Source organism: Nyctereutes procyonoides, unplaced genomic scaffold (genome assembly GCF_905146905.1).
Source record: "Nyctereutes procyonoides isolate TBG_1078 unplaced genomic scaffold, NYPRO_anot_genome, whole genome shotgun sequence".
In the NCBI taxonomy this organism is placed as follows: Eukaryota; Metazoa; Chordata; class Mammalia; order Carnivora; family Canidae; genus Nyctereutes; species Nyctereutes procyonoides.
The window spans coordinates 15,717,411-15,742,616 of NW_026575141.1; the positions used below are offsets into that span (position 1 = coordinate 15,717,411).

General features: G+C 37.1%; 1 protein-coding gene across 2 annotated transcripts in view; it reads right to left on the reverse strand.

Annotated features, from left to right (window-relative positions):
• Nucleotides 1–25,206, reverse strand: part of PEX1 (peroxisomal biogenesis factor 1) — a 40,828-nt gene that overhangs the window by 8,935 nt on the left and 6,687 nt on the right. For both annotated transcript variants that reach the window (XM_055307444.1, XM_055307445.1), the window contains exons 3-16: nucleotides 24,475–24,558; nucleotides 23,948–24,062; nucleotides 23,131–23,852; nucleotides 21,600–21,719; nucleotides 18,171–18,294; nucleotides 17,852–17,952; nucleotides 16,927–17,009; nucleotides 15,621–15,753; nucleotides 10,649–10,745; nucleotides 9,860–10,030; nucleotides 8,336–8,490; nucleotides 2,959–3,148; nucleotides 2,594–2,760; nucleotides 1,039–1,173 (exon numbers count right to left, since the gene is read on the reverse strand). In XM_055307444.1, the coding sequence (XP_055163419.1) occupies nucleotides 1,039–1,173; nucleotides 2,594–2,760; nucleotides 2,959–3,148; nucleotides 8,336–8,490; nucleotides 9,860–10,030; nucleotides 10,649–10,745; nucleotides 15,621–15,753; nucleotides 16,927–17,009; nucleotides 17,852–17,952; nucleotides 18,171–18,294; nucleotides 21,600–21,719; nucleotides 23,131–23,852; nucleotides 23,948–24,062; nucleotides 24,475–24,558 (2,397 nt within the window). The remainder of the gene's footprint in view (nucleotides 1–1,038; nucleotides 1,174–2,593; nucleotides 2,761–2,958; nucleotides 3,149–8,335; nucleotides 8,491–9,859; nucleotides 10,031–10,648; nucleotides 10,746–15,620; nucleotides 15,754–16,926; nucleotides 17,010–17,851; nucleotides 17,953–18,170; nucleotides 18,295–21,599; nucleotides 21,720–23,130; nucleotides 23,853–23,947; nucleotides 24,063–24,474; nucleotides 24,559–25,206) is intronic.

Consider the following 25,206-nt stretch of genomic DNA (forward strand, 5'->3'; position numbering starts at 1 on the left):
TCAGGTAAAATAAAATTAAATTAGAATTGAGATAAAATTATTTAAAAACAAAATCCTGAGTCATGCAGTCACCATGAAACAGTTTGGCAGTTCCTCAAAAAGTCACACATAGAGTTATCATATGCCCCAGCAACTATACTGCTAGGTATATATTCAAGAGAAATGAAAACATGTCCAAACAGAAATGTGTACACAAATGTTTACAGCAACATTATGTATCAGAGACAAAAGGTGGAAATGACCCAAATATCCACCAATGATGAGTGGCTAAAAACCTGACATACCCACACAATGAAATATCATTCAGCTTTACAAATAACTGAAGTACTGGGGCGCTTAGTGGCTTAGTTAGGTGTCCAACCCTTGATTTCTGCTCAGGGTCATGATCTCAAGATTGTGAGATCAAAATCGCCACTGGGTGCTGTGTTCAGCGTGGAGCATGCTTGAAATTTTCTCTCCCTCTGCTCCTCCCCCTTGTGTGCACGTGCATACTCTCTAAAAGAAAATCTTAAAAAAAATACAAAAAATAAAAAGAACTTAAGTAGTGACACTTGCTACTATCTGGACAAACTCTGAAAACGTGCTAAGTAAAAGCAGCCAGTCACAAAGACATGACACACTACATGATTCCTTTTATGTGAAATGTCCAGAACAGGAAAATCCCGAGACAGAAAGCACATTAGTGGCTGTCAGGGGCTAGGGGGACAGGAAATAAGATGAAAACGTTTTCTGTTTTGTTTTTTTTTTTTAAGATTTTATGTATTCATGAGAGATACAGAGAGAGGCAGAGACAGGCAGAGGGAGAGGCAGACTCCCTGTGGGAAGCCCGATGCAGGACTCAATCCCGAGACCCCAGGATCATGACCTGAGCTGAAGGCAGATGCCCAACCACTGACCCACCCAGGTGCCCCGAAAAAGTTTTGAAATAAGAGAGAAGTAGTGGCTACATAGCATTGTGAATGCATTATGTGTCACTGATTTGTATACACTTTATGATGTAAATTTACCTCCATGAAAAAAGATAAATGCAAGACATACCTTGACACTAATGAAATTCATTCCACTCTCTCGGGCAATTACTCCAGCTAGTAAGGTCTTCCCTGTTCCAGGAGGACCATACAACAGTACCCCCGTTCTCTGTCGTATGGGCAAGTTTGCAAACAGTTCTGGGTACTGAAAAATACAACAGTATAACAAAGAGCTCGAATCTAAAAAAATGACTATGCAGCAAAGTCACGGTACAGAAAGAAGAATTCAGACGGTAGAACTGCCACCTTTACTAACAGAGTAATGACAGAAAATAAAATTCCCACTCAATAAATGAGTTCAAAGAAACTATGGTTGACTTTTTACCAAATGAACCATACAATACATTCTTCATAAAGTGTCTATAACTGCCTCTGAACTTCTGTTTTCCTGTTTTATTTTATTATTTTTTATTTTTTCCTGTTTTTAAAAATAATATAAAAATACATTAAGAAAATAAAAACCAATCTTTTAATAAGTATACCGCCTTCCCCTTGAATGCTTCACAGGGCAACATAGGATAGCTATATATATTCAAATATACTCAAAAAAAGAAAAATAATAAAGAAGCATGTATAATGATAACAGTAAGCTCTCCCCAGAGCCTCTGTGCTGAGCAAGCAACTGACTGCTTCTAATTACTGGAGAGCAAGAGGACTTTGTGAACCGGTGAGGCAAAGATCAGGCTAATGTCAGCAATATCCTGGTCTCTTCTGTAAGGTATGCCTACTCAGTTCCCCCTGCTGACAAAATTCTAACCCCATCTCTCTCTCCATTCTAATCTGGAGAGGCCTCAAAGTCAGCCATTCTGCAGAGAGCCTCGGTGCAGCTGGATTCCAATGCCCAAACCCAGCATTTGGAGTCATGATCCGGCTGGCAAGTGCTTCCATCCCTACATTCTCTCAGACAGGCTTTAACCTGCAGTCCCAGACCCACTGGCCACGGTTTCCAGGACTTGCCATTTAGTCACATGTAACTGAGGTCCTTATTCACCCATATCTCAGCTCTTTGCATGGGTAGTTGATCTTATGCAATAATCCTTACCTCTCAGATTTGTGGTTCAAATGCACTACCACCTAGATTGCACCTTCTGATCTTCTGAACAATCTACTGCTGCCCCCTGTATCCTGCCACCTGCCTGGTCTATGCTGCCTGCTAACTCCGTCTTTCTAGGATTGGGACCCAGAGTCTGGTATCTGACCTAATCCCTCAGTTCTGTGGACCTAGATGACTTCTCCAGCTTATTACTACCCATTTCTGTTCAAATCCCAGCAGTCAGTTCATTCTGCTTTAGTACAATCTGAATGATTCAAGCAAAACACAAGAATTATACAATCCACATCAAAACAGACATACTGTAAATACCACCCCAACTTTCTAAGTTATGTACAGGTAAGGAGTCTATTAAATACTTTTAAAAAATCTGTTAGAATACCAAAAATAGTGCTGGTATTTATTTGGTAATTCAGTAGATATTTGAATCAAACTGAGATTAGGCAAGCCAACACACAAAGCTATTTCAGTGGTTCTTCTGGAAGCAGGTGCTTGATTTTTTTTTTTTAAGTACCTTGGCTGGTAACTGGATAGTATCCCAGAGTATCTGCCGAACTTCATGTAATCCACCAATCTTATCCCAGCCCAGGTCCCTTGGTTTATGCAAGTTGACATTTCGCAGAGAGGCAGGAATAAATCCTTGGAGAGCCTTTTGGAAGTCCAACGTTGTTAAAACTAATTCTGTTTAAAAATAAACACAACTTCTTTTGGTAGTCTTATCTATATATGCATCTTCAAAATACTCTATCATCTAAGCTAGAGATGATTTTCTCCTCACTTGCTTATCTGAATACTAAAATAGAACATTTTAAGTCTTACTACATTAACTTTCTCTGCAATGAAAAGATTTCAAACTTTGAATTTAATAAGAACACATACCTTCCCTGGTGGTTATCCTCTGATGAGAGAGATGAGAATGAATGGCTCGATCCACGAGCACTGTAAAATCTCTAGCCACAAACCCTTCAGTTTCTTTAGCTATACATTTGAGGTCAAGGTTGGTGAACCTATTTATATCATAGTCCAGTTTATTTTTTATTACATTATGCAGAATTTCACATCTTTGCTCCTAAAAAAAAATTCAATTTCTAATTTTACTCAAATGTAAACTTTAGTACATGTATTTCCAGAAAAATCAGGTCGATATAATCTACAGTGACAGAAAGTACTGGTGGTTGTCGGCAGGCTGGAGTGGGGGAGGGAAAGATTGCAAAGGAGCACCAGGAAACTGGGGAGTGATGGAAATGTTTGCTACCTTACTTGTGGTAATGGTTTCATGGTATATATATATTAAATGGTATACACAGTATATAATATATACATGTTAAAACTGATCAAATTGTATAAATACCAACTCTGTGGTCTTTGATTATGCCTCAAAAAAGCTGTAAAAAAAATCACATTGATAACTGATTGCTCTGTCCAGGAAAAGCCTTTTTAGTAACATCTGGTTCCTTTAAGAGTGGTTTTTGTTGTTACTCTTATAAAACTTATTTCTAAAAAGATAATCGAGGGCGCCTGGGTGGCTCAGTCAGTTGGACATCCAACTCTTGATTTCTGCTCAGGTCTTGATCTCAGGGTCATGAGTTCAAGACCTGTGCTGGGCTCAGCATGGAACCTACTTGAAAAATAAATAGATAGATGGATATTCAATGACCAATACCACTACCATTCTGTTATACTTACAACCAGGTTTAATACTTTCATTCTTCAATAACAATTAATTTGCACAGGGTATGAATATTTAGGGTAAGAATTTTAAAGGGGAGCCTGGGTGCTCAGTCAGTTAAGTGTTGCACTCTTGATTTTGGCTCAGGTTATGATCTAACAGTTGTGAGATACAGCCCCAGGTCAGGCTCTGTGCTCAGCATGGAGTCTGCTTGAAATTCTCTCTCCCTGTCTTTCTGCCATTCCCCCAGCTTGTGTGTGCTCTTTCTCTCTCTCAAAATAAATAAACAAGATTAAAAAAAAAAAAGAATTTTAAAAAAGATATTAAAATGTGCTTGCCTATCCTGGAACATACTTCTCTGAGCTCACTGCCTCTAAAACCTTCATGAACATGAATCCCCATAGGGGGCAATAGGCTATCTGTGCTTGCGATATTGTAATTTATGATTAAGAAAATATATATATATATATATGGTTTTCATCCCTGTTTCTGGCCCAGATCTCCTAAAACCGTTAGAATTTCTTAAGTTCTAAGAGTGATAAAGGTGTCTTGGTATTCACACCCTTTCCAACACAGTTGAGTTTATGTTAATGAAGGTGACTTACAGAAAGCACCTAAGGATGGGGGCTGGCTGCCAGGAAACCACCCATGAAGAAAGGGTTGAAACCTGCAGTCCCACACTTTGACTTCTGGGAAGGAGAAAGGGGCTGAAGGTTCAATCAATTGCAAAAGGCCAAAGATTTAATCAATCATGCCTATATAATGAAACCTCCACAAACACCTAAAAGGAGAGGATTCAGAGAGCCTCCAGGTCGGTGAACCAGAAAGCTTCTGGTGTGCCATCGTGCTGGGCTGTAAACTTCACAAGCACAGAGGCTGCTTTTTAAGAACAGAACCTCACCTATGTATCTCTTCATCTGGCTGTTGATTTGTATCCTTCAATATCTCCTCTGTAATAAACTAGTAATCTACTGAGTAAACTAGCTTTCTTAGTTCTGTGAGCTACTCTAACAAATCAGTCAAAGCCAAGCAGGGGGTTGTGGAAACTCTGATTTACAGCTAGTGGATCAGAAGCACAGATAATAACAAGCTGGACTTGCAACTGGCAATTGACGTAGAAAGCAGTCTATACGATTGAGCTCTTAACCTGTGGAATCTGATGCTGAGTAGACAGCAGAATGAAGTTGAATTCTAGCACACCCATCTGGTGTCTTGAGAATTGCTTGGCAGTGTGAAGGAAAAACCCACACATTAGAATTGAGTACTAAAATCGTAATGGGTAAAGAATACTGGTGCTGGTAAAGAAACAAATAGTCAAATTAAAAAAAAAAAAACATCTATTTGGATAAAAAAGGATAAAGACCATATGAGCATTTCAACAGATGCAGAAAAAGCATTTGACAAAGTACAGCATCCATTCATGATAAAAACTTTCTGCAAAGTACTTCTAAGAGGGAACATACTTCAACATAATAAAGGCCTTATATCAGTATTTGAAAAACCCATGGTGAACATCACACTCAATAGTGAAAGACTGACAGCTTTTCCCCTAAGGCCAGGAACAAGATAAGGATGTTCACCCTCACCACTTTAATTCAACATAGTACTAGAAGTTCTAGCCCAGCAATCAGACAACAATATCCAACAACATCCAAATTGGTAAAGAAGTAAAACTTTCACTATTTGCAGATGACAATGATACTATAAAGAAAACCCTAAAGACGCCATCAAAATTTACTAGAACTGATGAATGAATTCAATAAAGTCACAGTATACAAAACTAATATAGAAATTTGCATTTGTATACAGTAATAATAAAGCAACAGAAAGTGAAATTAAGAAAACGATACCATTCACAATTGCACCAAAACCAATAAAATATCTATGAATAAACCTAACCAAAGAGGTAAAAGACTGAAAACTATAAAATATTGATTAAAAAATTCAAGACAACACAAAGAAATGGAAAGACATTCCATCCTCATGGGTTGGAATTACAAATATTGTTAAAATGTCTATACTACCCAAAGCAATCTACACATTTAACACAATCCCTATCAAAATATCAGCAGCATTTTTCACAGATCTAGAATGATTCTAAAATTTGTATGGAACCACAAAAGATCCTACATGGCCAAAGCAATGTTGAAAAAGAAAAGCAAAGCTGGAGGCATCACAATTCCAGATTTCAAGCAATATTACTAAGTGGTAGTAACTAAAACAGTATGGTCTGGCATAAAAATAGACACACAGATCAATGGAATAGAACAGAAAACCCATAAATAAACCCACAATTATATGGCCAATTAATCTTTGACAATGGAGGAATGAATATCCAATGGAAAAAAGACAGTCTCCTTCAACAATTGGTGTTGGGAAAACTGCACACCCACATGCAAAAGAATTAAACTGGACCACATTCTTTCATCATATGCAAAAATAAACTCAAAATGGACTGAAAACCTAAATGTGATACCTAAAACCATAAAAATCCTTAAAGAAAAAAAAATCCTTAGAGCAAAGGCAGTAATTTTGCTGATGTCGTTCTATGCAATATGCTTCTACGTGTATCTCCCTAGACAAGGGAAATAAAAGCAAAACTAAACTTTTGGGACTACATCAAAATAAAAAGCTTCTGCACAGTGAAGGAAACAATCAACAAAATTAAAAGGCCAAAAAAAAAAAAATTAAAAGGCAACCTACTGAATGGGAGAAGATATTTGCAAATAACACATGTGATAAAGAGTTAGTATCCAAAATATATAAAGGATAGAACTCAATACCCCAAAAACAAATAATTCAATTAAAAAATGAGCAGAGAGCAGCCCTGGTGGCGCACCGGTTTAGTACTGCCTGCAGCTCAGGGCGTGATCCTGGAGACCCTGGATCGAGTCCCACGTCAGGCTCTCTGTATGATGCCTGCTTCTCCCTCTGCGTGTGTCTCTGCCTCTCTCTCTGTCTCTATGAATAAATAAATAAATTTTTTTTAAAAAAATGGGCAGAAGGGGCGCCTGCATGGCCCAATCCCATTAAGCATCTGCTTTCAGCTCAGGTCATGATCCCAGGGTTCTGGGATCAAGTCCCACATTGGACTTCCTGCTCAGTGGGGAGTCTGCTTCTCTCTTTCCCTCTGCTGCTCTCCCTGCTTGTGCTCTTCTCGCTGTCAAATTAAAATATTTTTAAAAATGGGCAGGAGACATGAACACACATTTCTAAGACATACATGTGGCAAACAGACACATGAAAAGATGCCCAACATCACCCATCATCAGGGAAATGCAAATCAAAACTGCAATGAGGTATCGCCTCACACCTGAGAAAAAGTACTGACAAGGATGTGAAAAAAAGGAACCCTCTTGCACTGTTGGTGGGAATGAAAACTGGTGCAACCACTGTGGAAAACTACCATTTTTTGGAAGTTCTTCAAAAAACTAAAAGTAGAACTATCCTATGATCCAGGGATCACACTACTGGGTATTTACCCCTCAAAAACAAAAACACTAGTTCAAAGGGATACATGCACCCCTATGTTTATGGCAGCATTATTTATAATAGTTGAATTATGGAAGCAGCCCAAGTGCCCATCAACAGATGAATGGATAAAGATGTGGTGTATACACACACACACACAGAGAAACATAACTTAGCCATAAGAAAGAATGAAATTTTGCCATTTGCAACAATATGGATAGAGGTAGAGAGTATAATGCTAAGCAAAATACATCAGAGAAAGGCAAATATCATATGATTTCATTCATACGTGGAATTTAAGAAACAAAACAAATGAACAAAGGGAAAAAAAGAGAGACAAACCAAGAAACACTCTTAACTACAGAGAAAAAACTGAGGGTTACAAGAGGGAAGGTGGGGGGGGATGAGTGAAATACGTGACAGGTACACTTATGATGAAAAAATACATATATTCATAAATCTATTTGCATTTCTCACTAAATGCTCTTTCTTATTAAAAAGAAATGTTTAAAAAAGCTAACTATGTAATGGATGTGCTCAATTAACTTGATTGTGGTAAATACTTCACAATGTATATATAAATTATATTGTACACTTTAAATATACACAACTTTGTCAATCACACCACAATAAACTGAAAAAAAATCTAATGTCCATGATGTATGTATTTACAGATTTCACCAATGGGAAATGAAGTTTAGAATTTGTTTTTTTTTTTCCTTTTGGATGGAATAACAAAATTTTAGTAATTAAAAAAAATGTTTTCCAAAAACCCTTGCAAAGAGCATAGTAACATTTCAGATTGTTATAAAGGGAAACTGTGCATCTAAGCACAAAATGCACCAAATGTCACCTTTTAAATATTTGTAAGTATAAGTTTAAGGCCATAAATCATTAATATAATTAAAAAACGAGGGGAGCCTGGGTGTCTCAGTTGGGTGTCCAACTCTTGATCTCAGCTCAGGTCTTGATCTCAGGGTCATGAGTTCAAGCCCTGCAGTGGCTCCACACCTACTATAAATAAATGTAATTTATTAAATACATAAATAAAATAAAATTGAAAAATGGTTTATATAAAGAGGGACACATCTCAACAATCTTCACAAGTAGTATTACCTGATTAGGCGGTTGAATATGTTGGACACACTGAAATATGTGAATTCCTTGAGCAGAGACAAGCCAAGGATGCAGAGAATGTTGAGACTGGCTTGTGGCAATCACTGCAACCAAACTTCCCATGGAAATAAACTCTTTCATCATATCACTCAAAGCTAGAATTAAGCAATACAGCATAAAAGCTTATTGACTAGAAACATATTTAAAAATTATATAGTCATTAAAAACAATGATAACCTAAAGTCGAGCTTTTAGGTGAGTACAAAGTCCCACTCACTGCCACTGATTGATTGAGGACCTAATATCAGCCCCACTCTAACCAAGTACTGTCAACTAAGTCTATACACTCAAAACAATGCCTCAGTGGTTAGGGTTAGGACAAACAGGAGTCTCTGAAATAAACACAGGAGGGTGATAAAATTCCATATCGTGCTCTGATTAGGCAAAACACAGTTCCTAGTCCTATGAATTCCTGAACAATCTCCTTCCACCCTAGGTCTTGCCAGGTTTGGTTGTTAGGAGGTCAGAAATGAAACGGGCATTAATAATGTATATCTGAGTCCCGACCTAGAAATTTGCAGCATTCCATTAAACACTACACAATTTTGCAGATCCTACGGGATTCAAACTGTGAGACGAACATGAGTTTCTAATAATGCAAGGCATGGCAGTTGCATTTCCTATCTGTTCCAGCTCTCGAGAAGCTTCAGGCAGCTACCTGCTGTCATATCCTCCAGCACTCTACCCCAGCTCTCTCCGTGAATTCTAAACTCCAGTTGTGGGGTATTCACTAACATACCACCATTTCTCCTAGCTCTGTGCCTTTGCCTGGGGATCACACTTTCTTTGCTTCTTCATTAACATGAAGCCGCTTCATGCTAACTTCTACTCCTCCATCAAAATTCAGTGAATTTCAGTCATCAACTTCCCACCAAAAGCCTTCTCTGTTACTCCTTACCTGCCCCTCACAGGAACCTGAGGGTGTGCTCCTACGGTGCCCTGTGTACACTTCTGGCAAAACATATCCTACCACCTCCTAGTTGTGCCACCTTGGTCAAATTACTTAATCTTTGAATTTCCATTTATTCATCCAAAAAACCACAATATTTGCACATAGAGTACAAAAACAGACCCTAGCCCAGGAAAGGCACTCAACACATGGTTGCTACCATTATTACTCTCAGTATTGTCCTAAAACTGTCTACTTTTCTTTCGGGTCCTAGACTTGGAGGATACAGGCTGTGCATAAGCATTAGACAAATATTTGTCAAATGAACAAAGCCAGAGTAAATCTGCACAATGAAGCAATTTCTAATAAGCATATGAGAAGGAAAAGACTCCAAAAGACAAATCACGATGTTGCAGAATTTTCACACTGCTCCTACCAATTTTACTAACACGGAAGCCTCAAAAGCAACACGTAACAGCATTTTCTGAAGAAGGTAGATTTATCATGAAGACTAAAATGGTCATCTAACCGAAGAAAAAAAGGCCCACAGCCTCAGGTGGACGTGTCACCATTACCATGTGCAAGCCGCTGGCTTTGCACAGCCTCAGGGCCATGCTCATGCTCTGGAGCAGCAGGCACACCCACAATAAGGTCGAGGTCATCCAGCAGAATCACAGAAGGCTGCCTCCATGTCGCCTCGGAGAAAGCCAGCTCCACAGTTTTCTGTATGTTTTCAAGCCTTTTTCCTTAATATGCAAGAAATAAAATGGGTTTTAATGTTAATTCAAGGTTGGTAAGTTCAGGCTGCCTTTTGAGAGCATTAGAAAAGCTCAATATTGATTTAACTATGAAACTTTGAGTCCTATTCTGTTAATATACCAATCACTAAAATTTATTAATCACTACCCTTGGTTACCATTTTTTAACCAAATAGAGGATAATATAAGCATTAAAGACCTAAAAAGTACCAAAGTGTATATGGTAAATTATACTTCTTCTCTTCGCTGTCCATGGCCACCCTCTCCCCATCCCCCTGACCCCCAAGATTCTGCAGCAGTGCAAGGATCCTTTGTACCCATAGAATATACCTTAGATATGAACTTTCTCAGAATGGTCTAAGTTGGCATTTCCAGGAATAGAGTCTACAGAGTTTTGGCTAGGAAAAAAAAAAGGAGGAGGCCTCCATCAAGTATGGAGAGTTTAAAAAGTTTTGCTAAAAATATTAGAAAGCCAAAGATTTATAATTTCAATAACAGAAAAATTAAAGAAAGATTAGGTATGTTAGATTAACAGCATTAAATAACATTTCTGTCTTTCTAGCAAAAAAAGGGGGGGGGTTATGTAGAGTATTATCATATTCATACCTCGTAAAGCTTTACAGCCAACCACCTCCACATGGGCATCCAATGTGTCAGATGCTTCTTTACAGATTGCCTTGGCTAAAGTTGATTTTCCACTGCCCTAAAAAACAATTGCTTCATAAGCAATATATCCAATCAAAGAAATAGCTTCTGTTACTATGGCAATCACCAAGACTCAGCCTCACCAATCAAGTATATACCACACAGTGTCCTATGTCAGTTATATCTCAATAAAGCCAGGGGTAAAAGAAAACAACAACAACAAAAAACCACCTCACATCCCTGGAGCTCTAGGATCATTTATGGTGGGTAACATTTGGTATAAAGTAAAGTAATAGGAAGGAGTGAAAACCTGGACTCAGTAAGTTTTAAGAGCACTGCAGGATAAGTGGGAAGGAATTAGTTCCTAAATACGTATTCAAGTCTATAAAAACAAAATGAAACAAAAATAAATTAAAAAATAAAATTAAAAAAATCAAAACTCATAATATTCTGCAAAGAAACCAGGAGGCTCCAGCTTCCTAGCCTGAATAGAAGGATTCTAGTAGTACAGAAACACAGGCAAGGTTAACAGACAACCCAATCTCAGGAATATTAACCCCCAAAAAGGGGCATTTCCCACTCCAATTCCAATCTCAGTTGGCACTGATGCTAAAAATAATAAATTGCTTTGAGAAAGTAAAAAATGTATATACCAGTCTAGCTGCTATGTGAGAAATGCAGGTGTTACTAAAATATGGCTTTTCTTTTAAGCTGTTTAATGTTTAAAAAATCATTAAAATCATCAATAATTAATAATAAATCTTTTACCTTTAAAACAGGCAATGCTCCGTTACTTACTAGAAGGGAATAATGTGAACATTAAATAAATTTTCTAGAGAAGTGAAACCTACTCCTATTTAATTTCAATTATTTTTAATGGAAAACATTTACTACTCACTTCCCTATTATCTTAAATTAGCTGTAATTTTTTTTTAATTAGCTGTAATTTTAATTCAGTTTCTTGGTCATTTACAGTGTTACTGTGACCATGAATTAGTGAACCATGTAGCCCTCAGCGGCCCTTAAGGTGCACAGAACTGCTTATTTTTATATTAAGTGGCTCCAGACTATAGGGTTTGATCCAATGTGCATTTTTTTTTCTAGTAAAGCTTTATTTTTTCCCTGGTTTATAAAGTAATATGCAGAAAATACAAAATAAATACTTAGCAGAGAAAGGTAAAACATTTTGTCATGATGATAACCACAGTCAATTGTTTCGATGAATCATCCTTCCAGACACTTGACGCACATTTTATGTAAACTTATGAAGATGTAATTATTTATGTGTGTTCATGACAAATCACTGTCCTCTTTATCAACAAATATGGAGCCGCATCAACTGCGCAGCATGCTGCTGCTGTGGGATGTACTAGACTCTAACAGGTTCAATAACCCATCCAGATGTGTATTAGTGCTGTTTCCAATTTTAACTATTACAAGTAAAACTAAAATAAATATCCATATACTTGTTTACTTATTTGTCAGATTATACCTTCATAATAAATTTCTAGGAGTGGAATTACCATATCAAAAGGTACACATTTAAAATTCTGCTGAACTTGGGATGCCTGGGTGGCTCAGCGGTTGAGTGCCTGCCTTCGGCCCAGGGCATGATCCTGGAGACCTGGGATCAAGTTCTCACGCTCCCTGCATGGAGCCTGCTTCTCCCTCTGCCTGTGTCTCTGCCTCTCTCATGATTAAAAAAATAAAAAATAAAACCTGCTGAACCTGTTATAATGTCCCCTAGAGAGGTTGAACATAGGTAGGTTTTTAGTTTTAATTTTTAACGATTTTTAAAAAATTATTTGCAATAGAGTGCGTGAGAGAGAAAACAAGCATGACCAGGAGAGGAGTAGAAAGAGAAGCAGACTTCCTGCTGATCAGGGAGCTGATGGGACTCGATCCCAGGACCCCAGGATCATGACCTGAGTTGAATGCAGACATTTAACCGACTGAGCCACCCAGGGGACCTATAGTTCTTTTACTTTAAGTTTTCTCCCTCAGTGTACTATTATTTCTTACTGTTGTTGCTTTGTCTAGCTTTAAGAGCCCTACACCAGTTCCAATATTTTTTTTCAGCACCATGGGCTGGAAAAATAGCCAAGGTTGTTATACAAAGTCTGAAATTTGGCAGGTACTTAACAAATACTACCATCATTATAGCTTACAGAGTGTCATTTACATTTAAAGTCAATGGGCTCCAGGCGTCCCTGGCTGCCTCAGTCAATGGAGCATGCAACTCTTGATCTCAGGGTCATGAGTTCAAGCCCCATGTTGGATGTAGAGATCACTTAAAAATAAAAATCTTTAGAAAATAAAAATTAAAAAAACCCTAAAGTCCATGCACTCCAAAGAATAAAGATATTAAGGTGCTGAGATAGAGATCCCCTGTCATAGTCATTTTGCCTAGTTGAGGGCCTTTTCCTCACATAAACTAATTCACATTTGTATAATAGCACTTTTCAGTGGGCAAAGTGCTTTCACATATATTATTTTCCTTAAGTGAGGTTATTCCTATGGAGGTAGGTAAGACACCAAAAACCTGCCTGAGGTCATGGCCAGTAAGTACATGACAGAGGTGGGACTCAAATCCAGGTCTTCTCTGCTTGTTCTTCCTATTAACCAGGCCACCCGTAGGTGAGATGAGAAGTCTGGTTTCTGAGTCAATACTGCTTTTTCCAAAAAAATACTCTACCATGATGATACGTTTGAAATCTGACATAGCAAATCTAGAAACTACATACAATGTATATTAATTGTATATTTCACCAGCCTTCCATACCTGTGATAAATGACACTTGATCACTGTATACAATTCTTTATATACACTGGTTGATTTGATTTGCTAATATTCTGTTGAAGACTTCTGCATCTATGGTCATGAGAGGTTGGTCTGTAGTTTTCTTGTCTCATAATGCCTTTGTCTGGTTTTGGATTAGGGTGATGCTGGCCTCACAGGATGATTAGGAAGCATTCATTTTGCATCTATCTTCTGAAACAGGTTGTAGAAAACTGGTGTAATTTCTTTCTTATATATTTGATAGAATACACCAATGAACTATCTGGGCCTGGTGCTTTGTTTTATGAGGCTATTAATTATTGATTCAATTTCTTTACTAGATAAAGATCTTTTTATATCATCTATTTCTTCTTGTGTGAGTTTTGAGAACTTGTGTCTTTCAAGGAATTGGTCCATTCATCTAAGATGGTTATCAAATTTGTGAACATAGAGTTGTCTATGACTATTACTACCTTATTATCTTTTTAATGTTTATGGGATCTATAGTGATGTCCTCTCTTTGATTTCTGATATTACTAATTTGTGTCTTTTTTTTTTTTCTTAGACTGGCTAGAGGCTTATCAATTTTATTGATCTTTTCAAAGCAGCAGCTTTTGATTTCACTTATTTTCTCATTTCACTGATTTCTGTTGTAATTCTTATTATTTCTTTCCTTCGGGTTACATTGGATTTCATTTGCTCTTCTTTTTCTAGTTTCCTATGGGGAAACTTAGATTATTGGAGTAGTTGCTATATTTTAAGAATCAGACAGAAGAAAGCAACTGGGCTCATTATTGGAAAAAAGAGTTATTTTACTAGAGTTGAAAGTGAATGGAATTGGAAAAGCCTTAAAAATTTTGAAATGAATACAAGAACAAGGGGACTCATAAAGACCACACAGTACCCCTGAAAACAATACTGCATTGGCAGAGAATAAAATTGTAAGCCCTTTAAGAGGGCAGGAAAACTCCAGCAAAACTGATGAAGATTAAAAAGAGAGAAGACACAAATCACCAAGATCAGGAAATGACACAACAGATTCCACAGCCATTCCAAGGATAATAAAAAGAATACTATCAACAACTTTATGCTCATAAATTTGACAACTTAGGAGAAGTAAACTGATTCCTTGAAATTACAAACTACTAAATATCTGCCAAGATGAAATACATAATTAAGGAAATTTAACTTTATAATTAAAAAGTTGAAGGTGAAGAAATCTCCATGCCCAGATAGTTTCACTGGAGATTTTACCAAACATTAAAGGAAGAATGAACACCAATTTTAGATAATCTCTTCCAGAAAACAGAATAGGAAGGAATACTTCTCAACTCATTTTACGAGGCCAGAATTACCCTGATAGCAAAACTAGACAAAGACAATACAAAATCAGAAAACTACAGGCTAATTTCGCTCATGAATTTAGATGTAAAAATCTTCAACAGAATATTAGCAAACTGAATGAATGAATGAATATTAGCAAACAATGGACTGCGTGTCTGGCTCAGTCAGAAAAGCCTGGAACTCTTGATCTCGGGATTGTGATTTCAAACACTATGTTGGTTGTACAGATTACATAAATGAATAAATGGATGAATGAATGAATTAATTTTAAAAACTGGGGCGTATGAGTGGCTCAGTGAGTTAAGCGTCCGACTCTTGGTTTTGGCTCAGGTCATGATCTCAGGGTTGTAACACTTATCCTCATGTTGGGCTCCCCACTATGTGGGAAGTCTCCTTCTCTCCCTCTGCCATGTCCCCCATTCATATTTCTCTCCCTCAAATAATCCTTAAAAAACCCCAAGACTTAAAAAAAAAAAAAAGAGTATTAGCAAACAAACTCAGTAATGTATACAAAGAATAATACACCACAACCAAGTGGAATTTATTACAGATATGCAAGGCTGGTTCAACATTTGAAAATCAATTAACCCTATCAATACCCTAAAACACAAAAATCATACAATTGTTATCAATTGGTACAGAAAAAAAAGGCTGGGAGCATGTCACCTTATTCATCGCCACTTTCTAAATTTCCAAAGCAAATAAAGCCTTCCTATACCTTGTATTAACAACCCTATATGACAGATGATTAAAACCCAAAGAGAGAAAAATAAAAGTGATTAGTGAAATGGGCTCATTTTAACCACATACCTTTCCTCCTGTGAATAAAAGGGCTCCATTTCTAAGTCCCGCCACTAGGGACATCAGCTGTCGAGACAAAGGGCGTCCTAGGAGGCTATGGGTGATGTGTTCCAGGGAAGATACACCTAAGGAATTCACTCCTCTGCAAAATATATACATTGTTGCAGGATAAAACACCAAGCAGGATAAAATCCAGTTGTAAAAAATTCTGAAACTTTCCTTCCCAGGCTAGTTAATGATTTTTAAAAAGAGTAAAATGTGGAAATTTTCCCTTATTTCAAAGTATACTGAATTAATGCCAAATCTGAGTTACAGCTTTTAAAATTAGTTTTACTAATTTCAAACCTGTTCAGTAACTAGAAGTTTTGTGTTAACAGGACATCTTAAGAAATTTGTCTTAACACACAAACATTCCTCTCAAAATGAATTTTGGTTTGTTAATCAACATAATCACAAATGAGTATGTCTGAAGTATTAGAATAATTGAAGACTTATTTCCTCTTAAAACTTTAACCTTTGAAATCCAGTTTCAATTTGTAGATTATACAGCACGAACATCAACCTACTTCCTGACTCTAGGATTTTATTTCTGATAATAAATATAAATTCCTAAAATCGGAGTCTGAAGAGATTTTACTTTCAACATGAATAATATGCTGTATTTAAACACTGTTACTTTATGGTTTAATCTCTTTACTAGAACATTGATAGATTATATGATTACAGGAAATCCAATCACTACACTACAACTACTAAAAGCTTTGGTGAAGATTCTAAGATGTAATGTTTATATGTGATTCTCATATTGCATAAGAGATAAAGAAATTAAAAGAAGGTTCTTTTCAGATTTGTTTGGTTTTAAAGTTGCGGAAAACACAGATAATCCCAATTACATTAATAAGATAGTTGAAGGAATAACTTAATTTGAAATATTTTTAAACACTCAAGTGTTTTTGGATTTAACTTTTAAAATAAATGTATTTAAAAAATAAAATAAAATAAATGTATTAACTCTAAGAATTACTGTTTTATTCAAGCACATATCATCCAAGTCCTATCCAGTTCTTCCTTCTCATAAATCAAATCTCAAAGCAAAATTTCTAATAAGCTTCAGACTTTTATGTAGTTATCTAAGAAGACAAGGCAAATTACTAAGTGGGGTGTGAAAATAAAAACAATCCTTGAAACAATATCTACTAATGATTAAGATTAGTCAATGGCATTAACATCTACTTTAATGTTTACACATAAAAATCCTGTCAGAGATCATGTCAAACATGACTGTAAACATACTTGTTTGGCTGTAACTTCTTACCCCAAGCAGTTCAGCTTTAAAAAAGGAAGAATAAAGTCAATTTCCTCACTGTTTTCTTCTTTTACCATAGGATCTAGAAGGACCTACAGTAGCAAGGAAAAATCAGTTTTACATTTCAAAGTTACATCTTTGGCCTGTTTTTCTCAGGTCCCAGGAAACTGAATTATAGATTCTGTTACACAGAGAGAAAAAACATATTGTACATGCAAGATCATTACTTAAAATAGCCTTGACAACAGTAATTTACTCAACCAAGGAACATAAATATTTATAGTCAACAAAGAGTAAAGAATGTCATCTCTTCCATACAGTTTACAGATACACCTTTATTTGCAATTTTGATTTGTGTCCTATTTACTCTTCATGATTCTTACATTTCCATCTCCTCTGAATGGCATTCCTTCAATTTTATCTCAAAAGTAGAGAGGCCAAATGTCTAGTTCCCAACCATTCAAATTCTAAAACGACTAGAGCATCTTCAATTCTATACAAGAAGAGGGAATATCCTAACTAAAACATAATATTCTAAAAAGAGTTATAAAATCCTTCTAGAAGAAAAATGATCTGATATTTGTGAAGAGAATTCAAGAACTGCCAAAAAAAAAAAAAGAACTGCGAAAATAATATGGGTTATTGTTCTAATACAAAAATAATTTGAAATCATGATCCACTTGCCAGTTAACACAATCAATTCTATTCTTGAAACTTAATTGTGCATTGATTTTAAGTTTAGGGTAGATCAATTTGTTTAGAGAAGTTAAAGAGACTATATAATAAAATATTTTAAATCAAGTTATTCCTTACTCTTATCAATCATGTTTCTAATACACTTTTAAGTGCACAGTCTTACAGGTAAACTCATACTTTATTATCAATTCAATGTGACAAATATTATCTCATTAAATATTCAATAGTATGTGATTACTTGTATTGTGGTCTTCCGCAGCAGATTGGTACTCAACAAAAAAATGTTTTCTTTGTCTTTTTCCCAAGAATGAACTACATTTAGAGAAAACTCCTTTAACCCTATCAAAAAAAAAAGTAATAAATGTAGAGTTAGCACTGAAACCGAGATGAAATAATTTAAGATTTAAATTTAAGTTTAAATAAAGGCATTCTTCTATAGTAAAATCTACTGTTTACTTATCATTATGTTTCCTGTTCACACATATTACAGTTGGAAAAACAATGAAAAATTTTATGACTTCTTCAATAGGAAAAATATCAAAACAAAATTTACCCACCATCTTTCATTCTCAGCTTAATATGTTCTTCCTCTGATATTATCAAAGGAAGTGTGGTAGTAGTACACTGCTGTAGCCATGAAGAGAACACAGTTTTTACTTCTTCTTCACTTACATCTTTAGGCTGCCAGAGAAAAGGGAAGAACAATAATGAATTATCCTACTACCTAACTGCATGTTAACATCCTTAGCTTAATATCTTATCGTGCTAGTAATATATAAACCTGGATACAGCTGATGGACCTTAAACTAGCCTCTTAAACTCTGAGCCTTGCTCACCTCATGTGAGAACTGTAAGATGGTGTCATTAGTAGGAAACTAGTCAATTACATAAATCACAGTATACCCAATCTGCACCAGTTTGGCACAAGTGATTACATATGCTAGTAGTTCAAGATGCAACCAGCCTAGCACGACCATTTATTATCTGTGTGACTGTGGGCAAATTAATAAAACTCTCTGAACCTCAGTTTTTATAACAAATAAATATTTATCAGAAGTGGTGAAGTTTTAAACCCTCCTTATCTCATGACCAGTGATACACATACCATAATTTAGCTCACTGGGTAACCATTCCAATCCATTCTCCCTTGCCTCCCTGAATTAGAGGTGGGAAAAAAAAGCTCAATTCCCAGCCTGGGAGAGGGAGGGAGGGAGGGAGAGGGGGAGAGAGAAGGGGAGAGGGGGAGGGGCAGGGAGAGGGAGAGAGAGAGAATGAGAATATGAATATGCACGTATGTGTGCCTGCAATCAGCAATCCTTGGAAAGGGCTTCTCTTCCTAATTAAAAGGTAGAGAAACCTTGCAAGAAGGCTTTTGCTTTGTGCCTTCTGCTGCCAAGAATGCATATGTGATGCCTATTAGTACAGCACATGCTTTGCATCTCAGAGGAAGAAAGTTACAGGCTAATGATGGCAGCTAGACCAAAGGAGCCTAGATCCCTGATTAACCACCTATGAGTGCCTCCAAACGTCTCTGTACATGAGAAAAGTAAATTATTTATAAGTTCATTTTCTTTTCTGTTAAGCAGGCCACAGTGCTGAGATACTAAGTACAATGTTAATAAATTGTTCCAAAGGTATGAAGAGATTCTAAGAAAAACACTATTAATTTTTGAAGTTTTTAAAATCAGAATTAAGTTTTTAAAACCCACTTGAAGCTAAAAATGGGATTAACCAAAAATTCATGTAGGGAAGATAATATCTGCCTAGGAAAGTAAAAACCTCTTCATTCCACCATTTCTCAACTGGTCCCTTTCTGTTCTCTCTTCATCCAGAGTCAAGCTTAGCTCTGTTGATTAAGTTCAGTTTAGAACCTGATCACTAGAAAAAGCAGGCTAAACTAAGTACAGGCATTGCTCTTGCATTCTTAAAGATGACAAATAGTCTGTTACTTCTTTGGGTATTACTGGGCAATGGGATTAAAGACCTAAAGGAAGGGTGCCTGGCTCGCTCAGTCAGGAGAGCAAGTTACTCTTGGTCTCTGGGTCCTGAGTTGAGCCCCACGTGCAAGGTAGAGTTTACTTAAAAATAATAATAATAATAATCAAAATGTGAAGAATCAAACATTCTTATGTCCTAAGACATATAATCAGCCCAGAGAAACCTGCCAATGTCTTGAAGTTTCCATTAAAATATGCAACTTGGGGGCACCTGGGTGGCTCAGTGGTTGAGCATCTGCCTTTAGCTGGGGTTGTGATCCCAGGGTCCTGGGATCGAGACCTGCATTAGGCTCCTCATGGGAACCTGCCTCTCTCTCCACCTATGTCTCTGCCTCTTTCTCTTTGTCTCTCATGAATAAATAAATAAAAATCTAAAAAAAAAAAAGGCAATTCTGTAGTAATATCCTATTACTGAGACAAAAAAAATCTAACGACTAGGGGCCACAAGTTTTTGTACATGAGACCTATTTTTTTTCATGAGACCTAATTTTTGAAAAATACCAAGATTAACTCAAAAGTTGAAAGTAGAAATCACTGTGCACCATTCTGCCATGTGTTAAATGTTCAGTTACATACTGTTATGGAAATGGCATTTATTTGTTTTCCTCTTCTCTAGTACATAATATAAGCTATCTTATCTGGGGGTCTCATTAGCTAGAAAGTTCTGTTAAAATGGTTCTTCCATGATATTATAACCATTATGATCTGAAAGATTCAAAAATACCATCTGAATTATCAGAGAAGGATAAAATCATGTTTGAAACTTTTAAAACCTCTAACACAATAATTTCCTGTGTGGTAGTTCTCAGAGAACTGGTAAACTAAACTGGCACAGGTGACAATACCCTGTTAATGAGCAGTCTGGCATTTTCAGGCTGCAGTATGAAACAATATAGGGGAATTTTTTTTAATTACATAGATGTAGAAAAAAATATTTATCTTTTAAAAACCAAATTATTGGAGTGCCTGGCTGGCTCAGACAGTGGAGCATGAAACTATTGATCTTGGGGTCATGAATTCAAGCCCCATGTTTGGCATAGAGCTTATTTAAATAAAAAAAAAGCCAAATTATCCATATTTGCATTGGCACAATATACATAATTTGTGTGTTGCTTACTAAAGACTTTTTGATTTCTGAAAAAGTTAAATAGAATTACCTTAAGATCCAGCAACTCAGGATACCTAAGTGGCTCTAGCGTCCAACTTTTGATGTGGGCTCAGGTCATGACCTCAGGGTCATGAGACTGCCTCAATCTCCATGCTGGGCATGGAACCTGCTTAAGATTCTCTCTCCCTCTCCTCCACCCCCACATTCCCTCCTTTCTCTTAAAAAAAAAAAAAAGGCAACTCAACTCCTAGGTATATACGCAAAAGAACTGAAAGCAGGGATTCGACAGATACTTATACTAATGTCCATAAGAGCATTATTCACAATAGCGAAAAAGGTGGAAACAACCTTAAAGGTCCATGAACAGATGAACGGACAAACAAAACATGGTATATGCATACAATGGAATATTATTTAGCCACAAATAGGAATGAATACATTTTACCACTTAGATGAGCCTTAAAAACAAGTGAAATATACCAGATGCACAGGACAAAATATTACAGGATTCCACTTATATGAAATATCTAGAATAAACAAATTCAGAGACAGAATATAGATTACAGGTTACCAGGAGTTGGGAAAGAAGGGTATGGGACATTATTACTTAATGAGCAGTTTCTGTTTGGGGACTGGAAAAGTTTTAGGAATAGTCAGTGGTTACTGCACATTATGAATGTAACTAATGCTGCTAAACTATACACTTAAAAATGGTTAAAACAGCATTTCCTTATATGCATTTTACCACAATAAAATAAAACAAAGACTTCTTTGCCCTCCTAGCCAAAAGGAATACAATATTCTTTATTATTTGGCTGAAGCAACTAGAAATTTTACAAGACATGTAAAACAGCTATGATATAACATAAATTTGAACTCACTAAGTTTTCTCTAGGTTGTAACTTTAGAGATCTTGGAATTTTAGGAGTAATTTCCACTGGAGTTATTCTGACTACTGCATGCATTTCTATATTTAGTCTCTTTCTCAGGTCATCTGGAATCTGAAATTTAAAAATAAATAAAAATATAAATATGTGCAAAACTTGATTTAAAATATCCCACAGCATGTTGTTATTAACTTCTACGAATTCAGGTAAATTAATCAAAGTTATCAGGATTCAGAGTAACCAGACAGATATTCAGGCACTGCCGTATCACAAACATTTCAATTTTTCCCCTTCATTTCTTTCTTTTCACACCCTCTTCAGAATGAGATCCCTCGATTTTGCTCTCTCAAGTGGAGCCTCTGTGAGTACTGGATGGCGCCTGCATCCAGTACTGCCACCCTCAGTGCCCACGGCTGCCTATCTTTAAAATGGACTGGGAAGTGTGGACCCCTTGCTCTCTTATATGCTCTCTATGCTTTTACCTGGCACTTCTTCACCCTGTCTTCACCCCATGGTTTCAAGGAAAAAGATGGTATTCCCACCAAATGGCAGAACCATTAATAGAAAAGAGAAGTCCTATTGAGTTCGGGGTTAGACATTTTTATTCTGAAGATGGAGCAGGATCTCCAAAAACTAAGGAGTCTAGAACTAACAGAAAATAATGAGCTGATGGGCCAGAATGTTAGAAAATGACATAAGCCAGAGAGATTAAAAATTTCTAAGCTGTCAGCACAGAGGTCACAGGTGAAACCATCAATAATAGGAATCTACAAAGGAGAACCCCTTTCTTTCCTATTTTTCCTCCCTGTCCTAATAATTTCCTCTGTTTATCACCATGAAGCCTCACTTCACAACAGCTCAAATTAAGTTCAAATAAAACGGACTGGTGACCACATAAAGTGCGCAGGAGTATCTGAGGCCAGGCTGGGGCAGCAGAACACTTGCTGTGTTCCCCCCCCGCCCCCCCCCCAGGCCCACGGTTACAGAGGCGGTGCAGCAGGCTACGCTGCTTCTGGGTACACTCCAATCCGGGGCCCACCTCACATTGCGGTCTCTATCCGGGCATCCCCCCCCGCCCCCCAGCGAGACCTTCCTCTGCTTTCAGGAACTGGGAAGCAAACCTCCTGCAGGTACTAAAGACGCCAGGCTTCGTAAGGCACCCACGCTAAGTGCCAACTTGAGTAGGCCCACCCGGCTGTGAATCCCAGCTGTACTTCTTATGAAACCTCAGGCAAGTAAAATAACAAAAAAACAAAACACCTCAGGCAAGTAACTGTGAGCACCCTGGGCCTATTCCTGTCTAAGTTTACAGCTGTCCAAGTTTACTCAACCAGAAAACACGCAATCTTTACCCACACAAGGACTTTACCTTGCAATCAGGAATGTGTCCCTGCACGGACTTTAGATACTCTTTCTTAATATACTGACTTTCAAATTGTATATAAAATGTTATTCTAATTCATAATTTGGAGAATTTCAAGGATAATGAAATTATTTTCTCCCTAATAATCAATTTTATACTAACCCAGACTTTCCCAAGATGAAGAGCTTCTACAGTTTTGGTGTATTTTATGGCATTCTTCAATTCCTCAAGTCCATTCCAGATGACTTGTAGCACACAGGCCTTAGCTTCTTGACTGTAGTCTGAGGTGCCTGGTTCTTGATCTAGTGGTTCTGGCATTGGCTTCTCTTTTTCAGGTGACAGGACATTTTGCTTTGTTTTACTTTGCTGTTGCTTTGGAGAAAGTAGCTTAATTAGCTTTCCATAGGTCACAGTAAAGCTGGGCACCACATCAAAATATTCCTGGTCCCATGGAAATATGTGAACAGCATAGTGTTTGTGAAACTCTGAAGTTGCCGTTACATTATGCACACTGGGAGGCTGCGATTTGCACACTCTGAAAATATTGTCTATAGGAACAACTTTGGACTGCATGTTTTTGAATGCATTCATTTCAGTTAAACCCCAGGATAGCTCCAGTTTCTTCTCAGACCCAAAAGAAAAAATGCTTCCTATCAGAGTCCATAAGCTTGGCATGGATGGTGAGTCAGCTGTAACCTCTGAATCTGTCTTATTAGACCCAGTAACTGTCAATCCTTTTTGGTCTTCTCCAAAATTATTAAATTTCCCATGTGCATCATCTGCTTTGGAAAATGTATTCTCCTTGGCTTGGCGGGTCTTTGGCAGAATAAGGAGTTTAGTGTCAGTTTCCAGCCTTCCATAGGCAGCAGTTGGCATTAGTGCAACTGGGGGGAAAACAAAGCTCATTAGTACATGCTCACCTCTGCTGTGGATTCAAGGCCATGGTGTAGAACACAATGGAAAATATAATAGCACCTACCAATTTGGATAAATATGTAAGTTTGTTGATCAACCCAAACAGGAAAAATGGCTTTTGGAAAAACTATTCGAATTTGATCCAGAAGATGCTGTTCAAGGGAAGCGGCATGCAGCTCCTATAACCAACAAACAAAAAGATCTATTCACTTTACCTTTTGTCATTCCGTGTCCGGTAAGGAAATCACAATTCATTCTTATAACTTGAACCAACTCAGAATATAGAACTTAGCTCAGACAAGAGAAATCTAAAGACACTGATATTTTGGTTCCCAGTTATGGGATGAGGAAGTCACAGGGATAAAAGGTACAGCATAGGAAATGTAGTCAATGGTATTGTGAGTGTTGTCTGGTGACAGTTGGCAGCTACACTTGTGGTGAGCACAGCATAAGGTATGGAGACAACTGAGTCACTATATTGTACAACCTGAAACTAATGTTACATTGTATATCAGTTATACTTCAACATAAACAACTGCACAGTAATAGTTTAACCTTAAATTGGGCTAGTTCTCATTGTATTTTCTTTACCAGTATCTCCCAGTCATCTGCTGAGAGGGGTTCCACCTCAACCTGTTGACAGGATACCACATGGGAGCACAGCTTAAGAAACACCTAGAAAAAATAGAAAATATAAAACTACTTTTAAAAGACTTTTTTGTATCCCTAGGAAATAAGTTCTCTCTTTAGGTAAGCAGTTAAGTGCGAACAAGAAAGTACGTGTGCCTGCATGCATCGTGTTGATCTTCTTCGGACAAATATTAAGCACTTATTCTTAGCTAGGCCTTGATATACTCAATATTTTAGAAAAAACCGTCTCACAACTAATTATAGAAAGAGGGAAAATATCCTAGCACATGTTTTTTAAAAAATAAAGATAAGGGGGATCCCTGGGTGGCTCAGCGGTTTACACCGCCTTCAGCCCGGGGTGTGATCCTGGAGTCCCAGGATCGAGTCCCACGTCGGGCTCCCTGCATGGAGCCTGCCTCTCTCTCTCTGTGTGTCTCTCATGAATAAATAAATTAAAAATCTTAAAAAAAAATAAAGATAAGGAGTGCCTGGGTGGCTCAGTCAGTTAAGCGCCCAACTCTTGATCTCAGTTCAGGTCTTTTAATTTTTATTTTTTTAAGATTTTATTTATTCATGAGAGACACAGAGAGAGGGGCAGATATAGGTAGAGAAGTAGGCTCCTTGCAGGGAGCTCAATGCGGGACTCGATCCTGAACCTCAGGATCAAACCCTGATGCTCAACCAGTGAGCCAC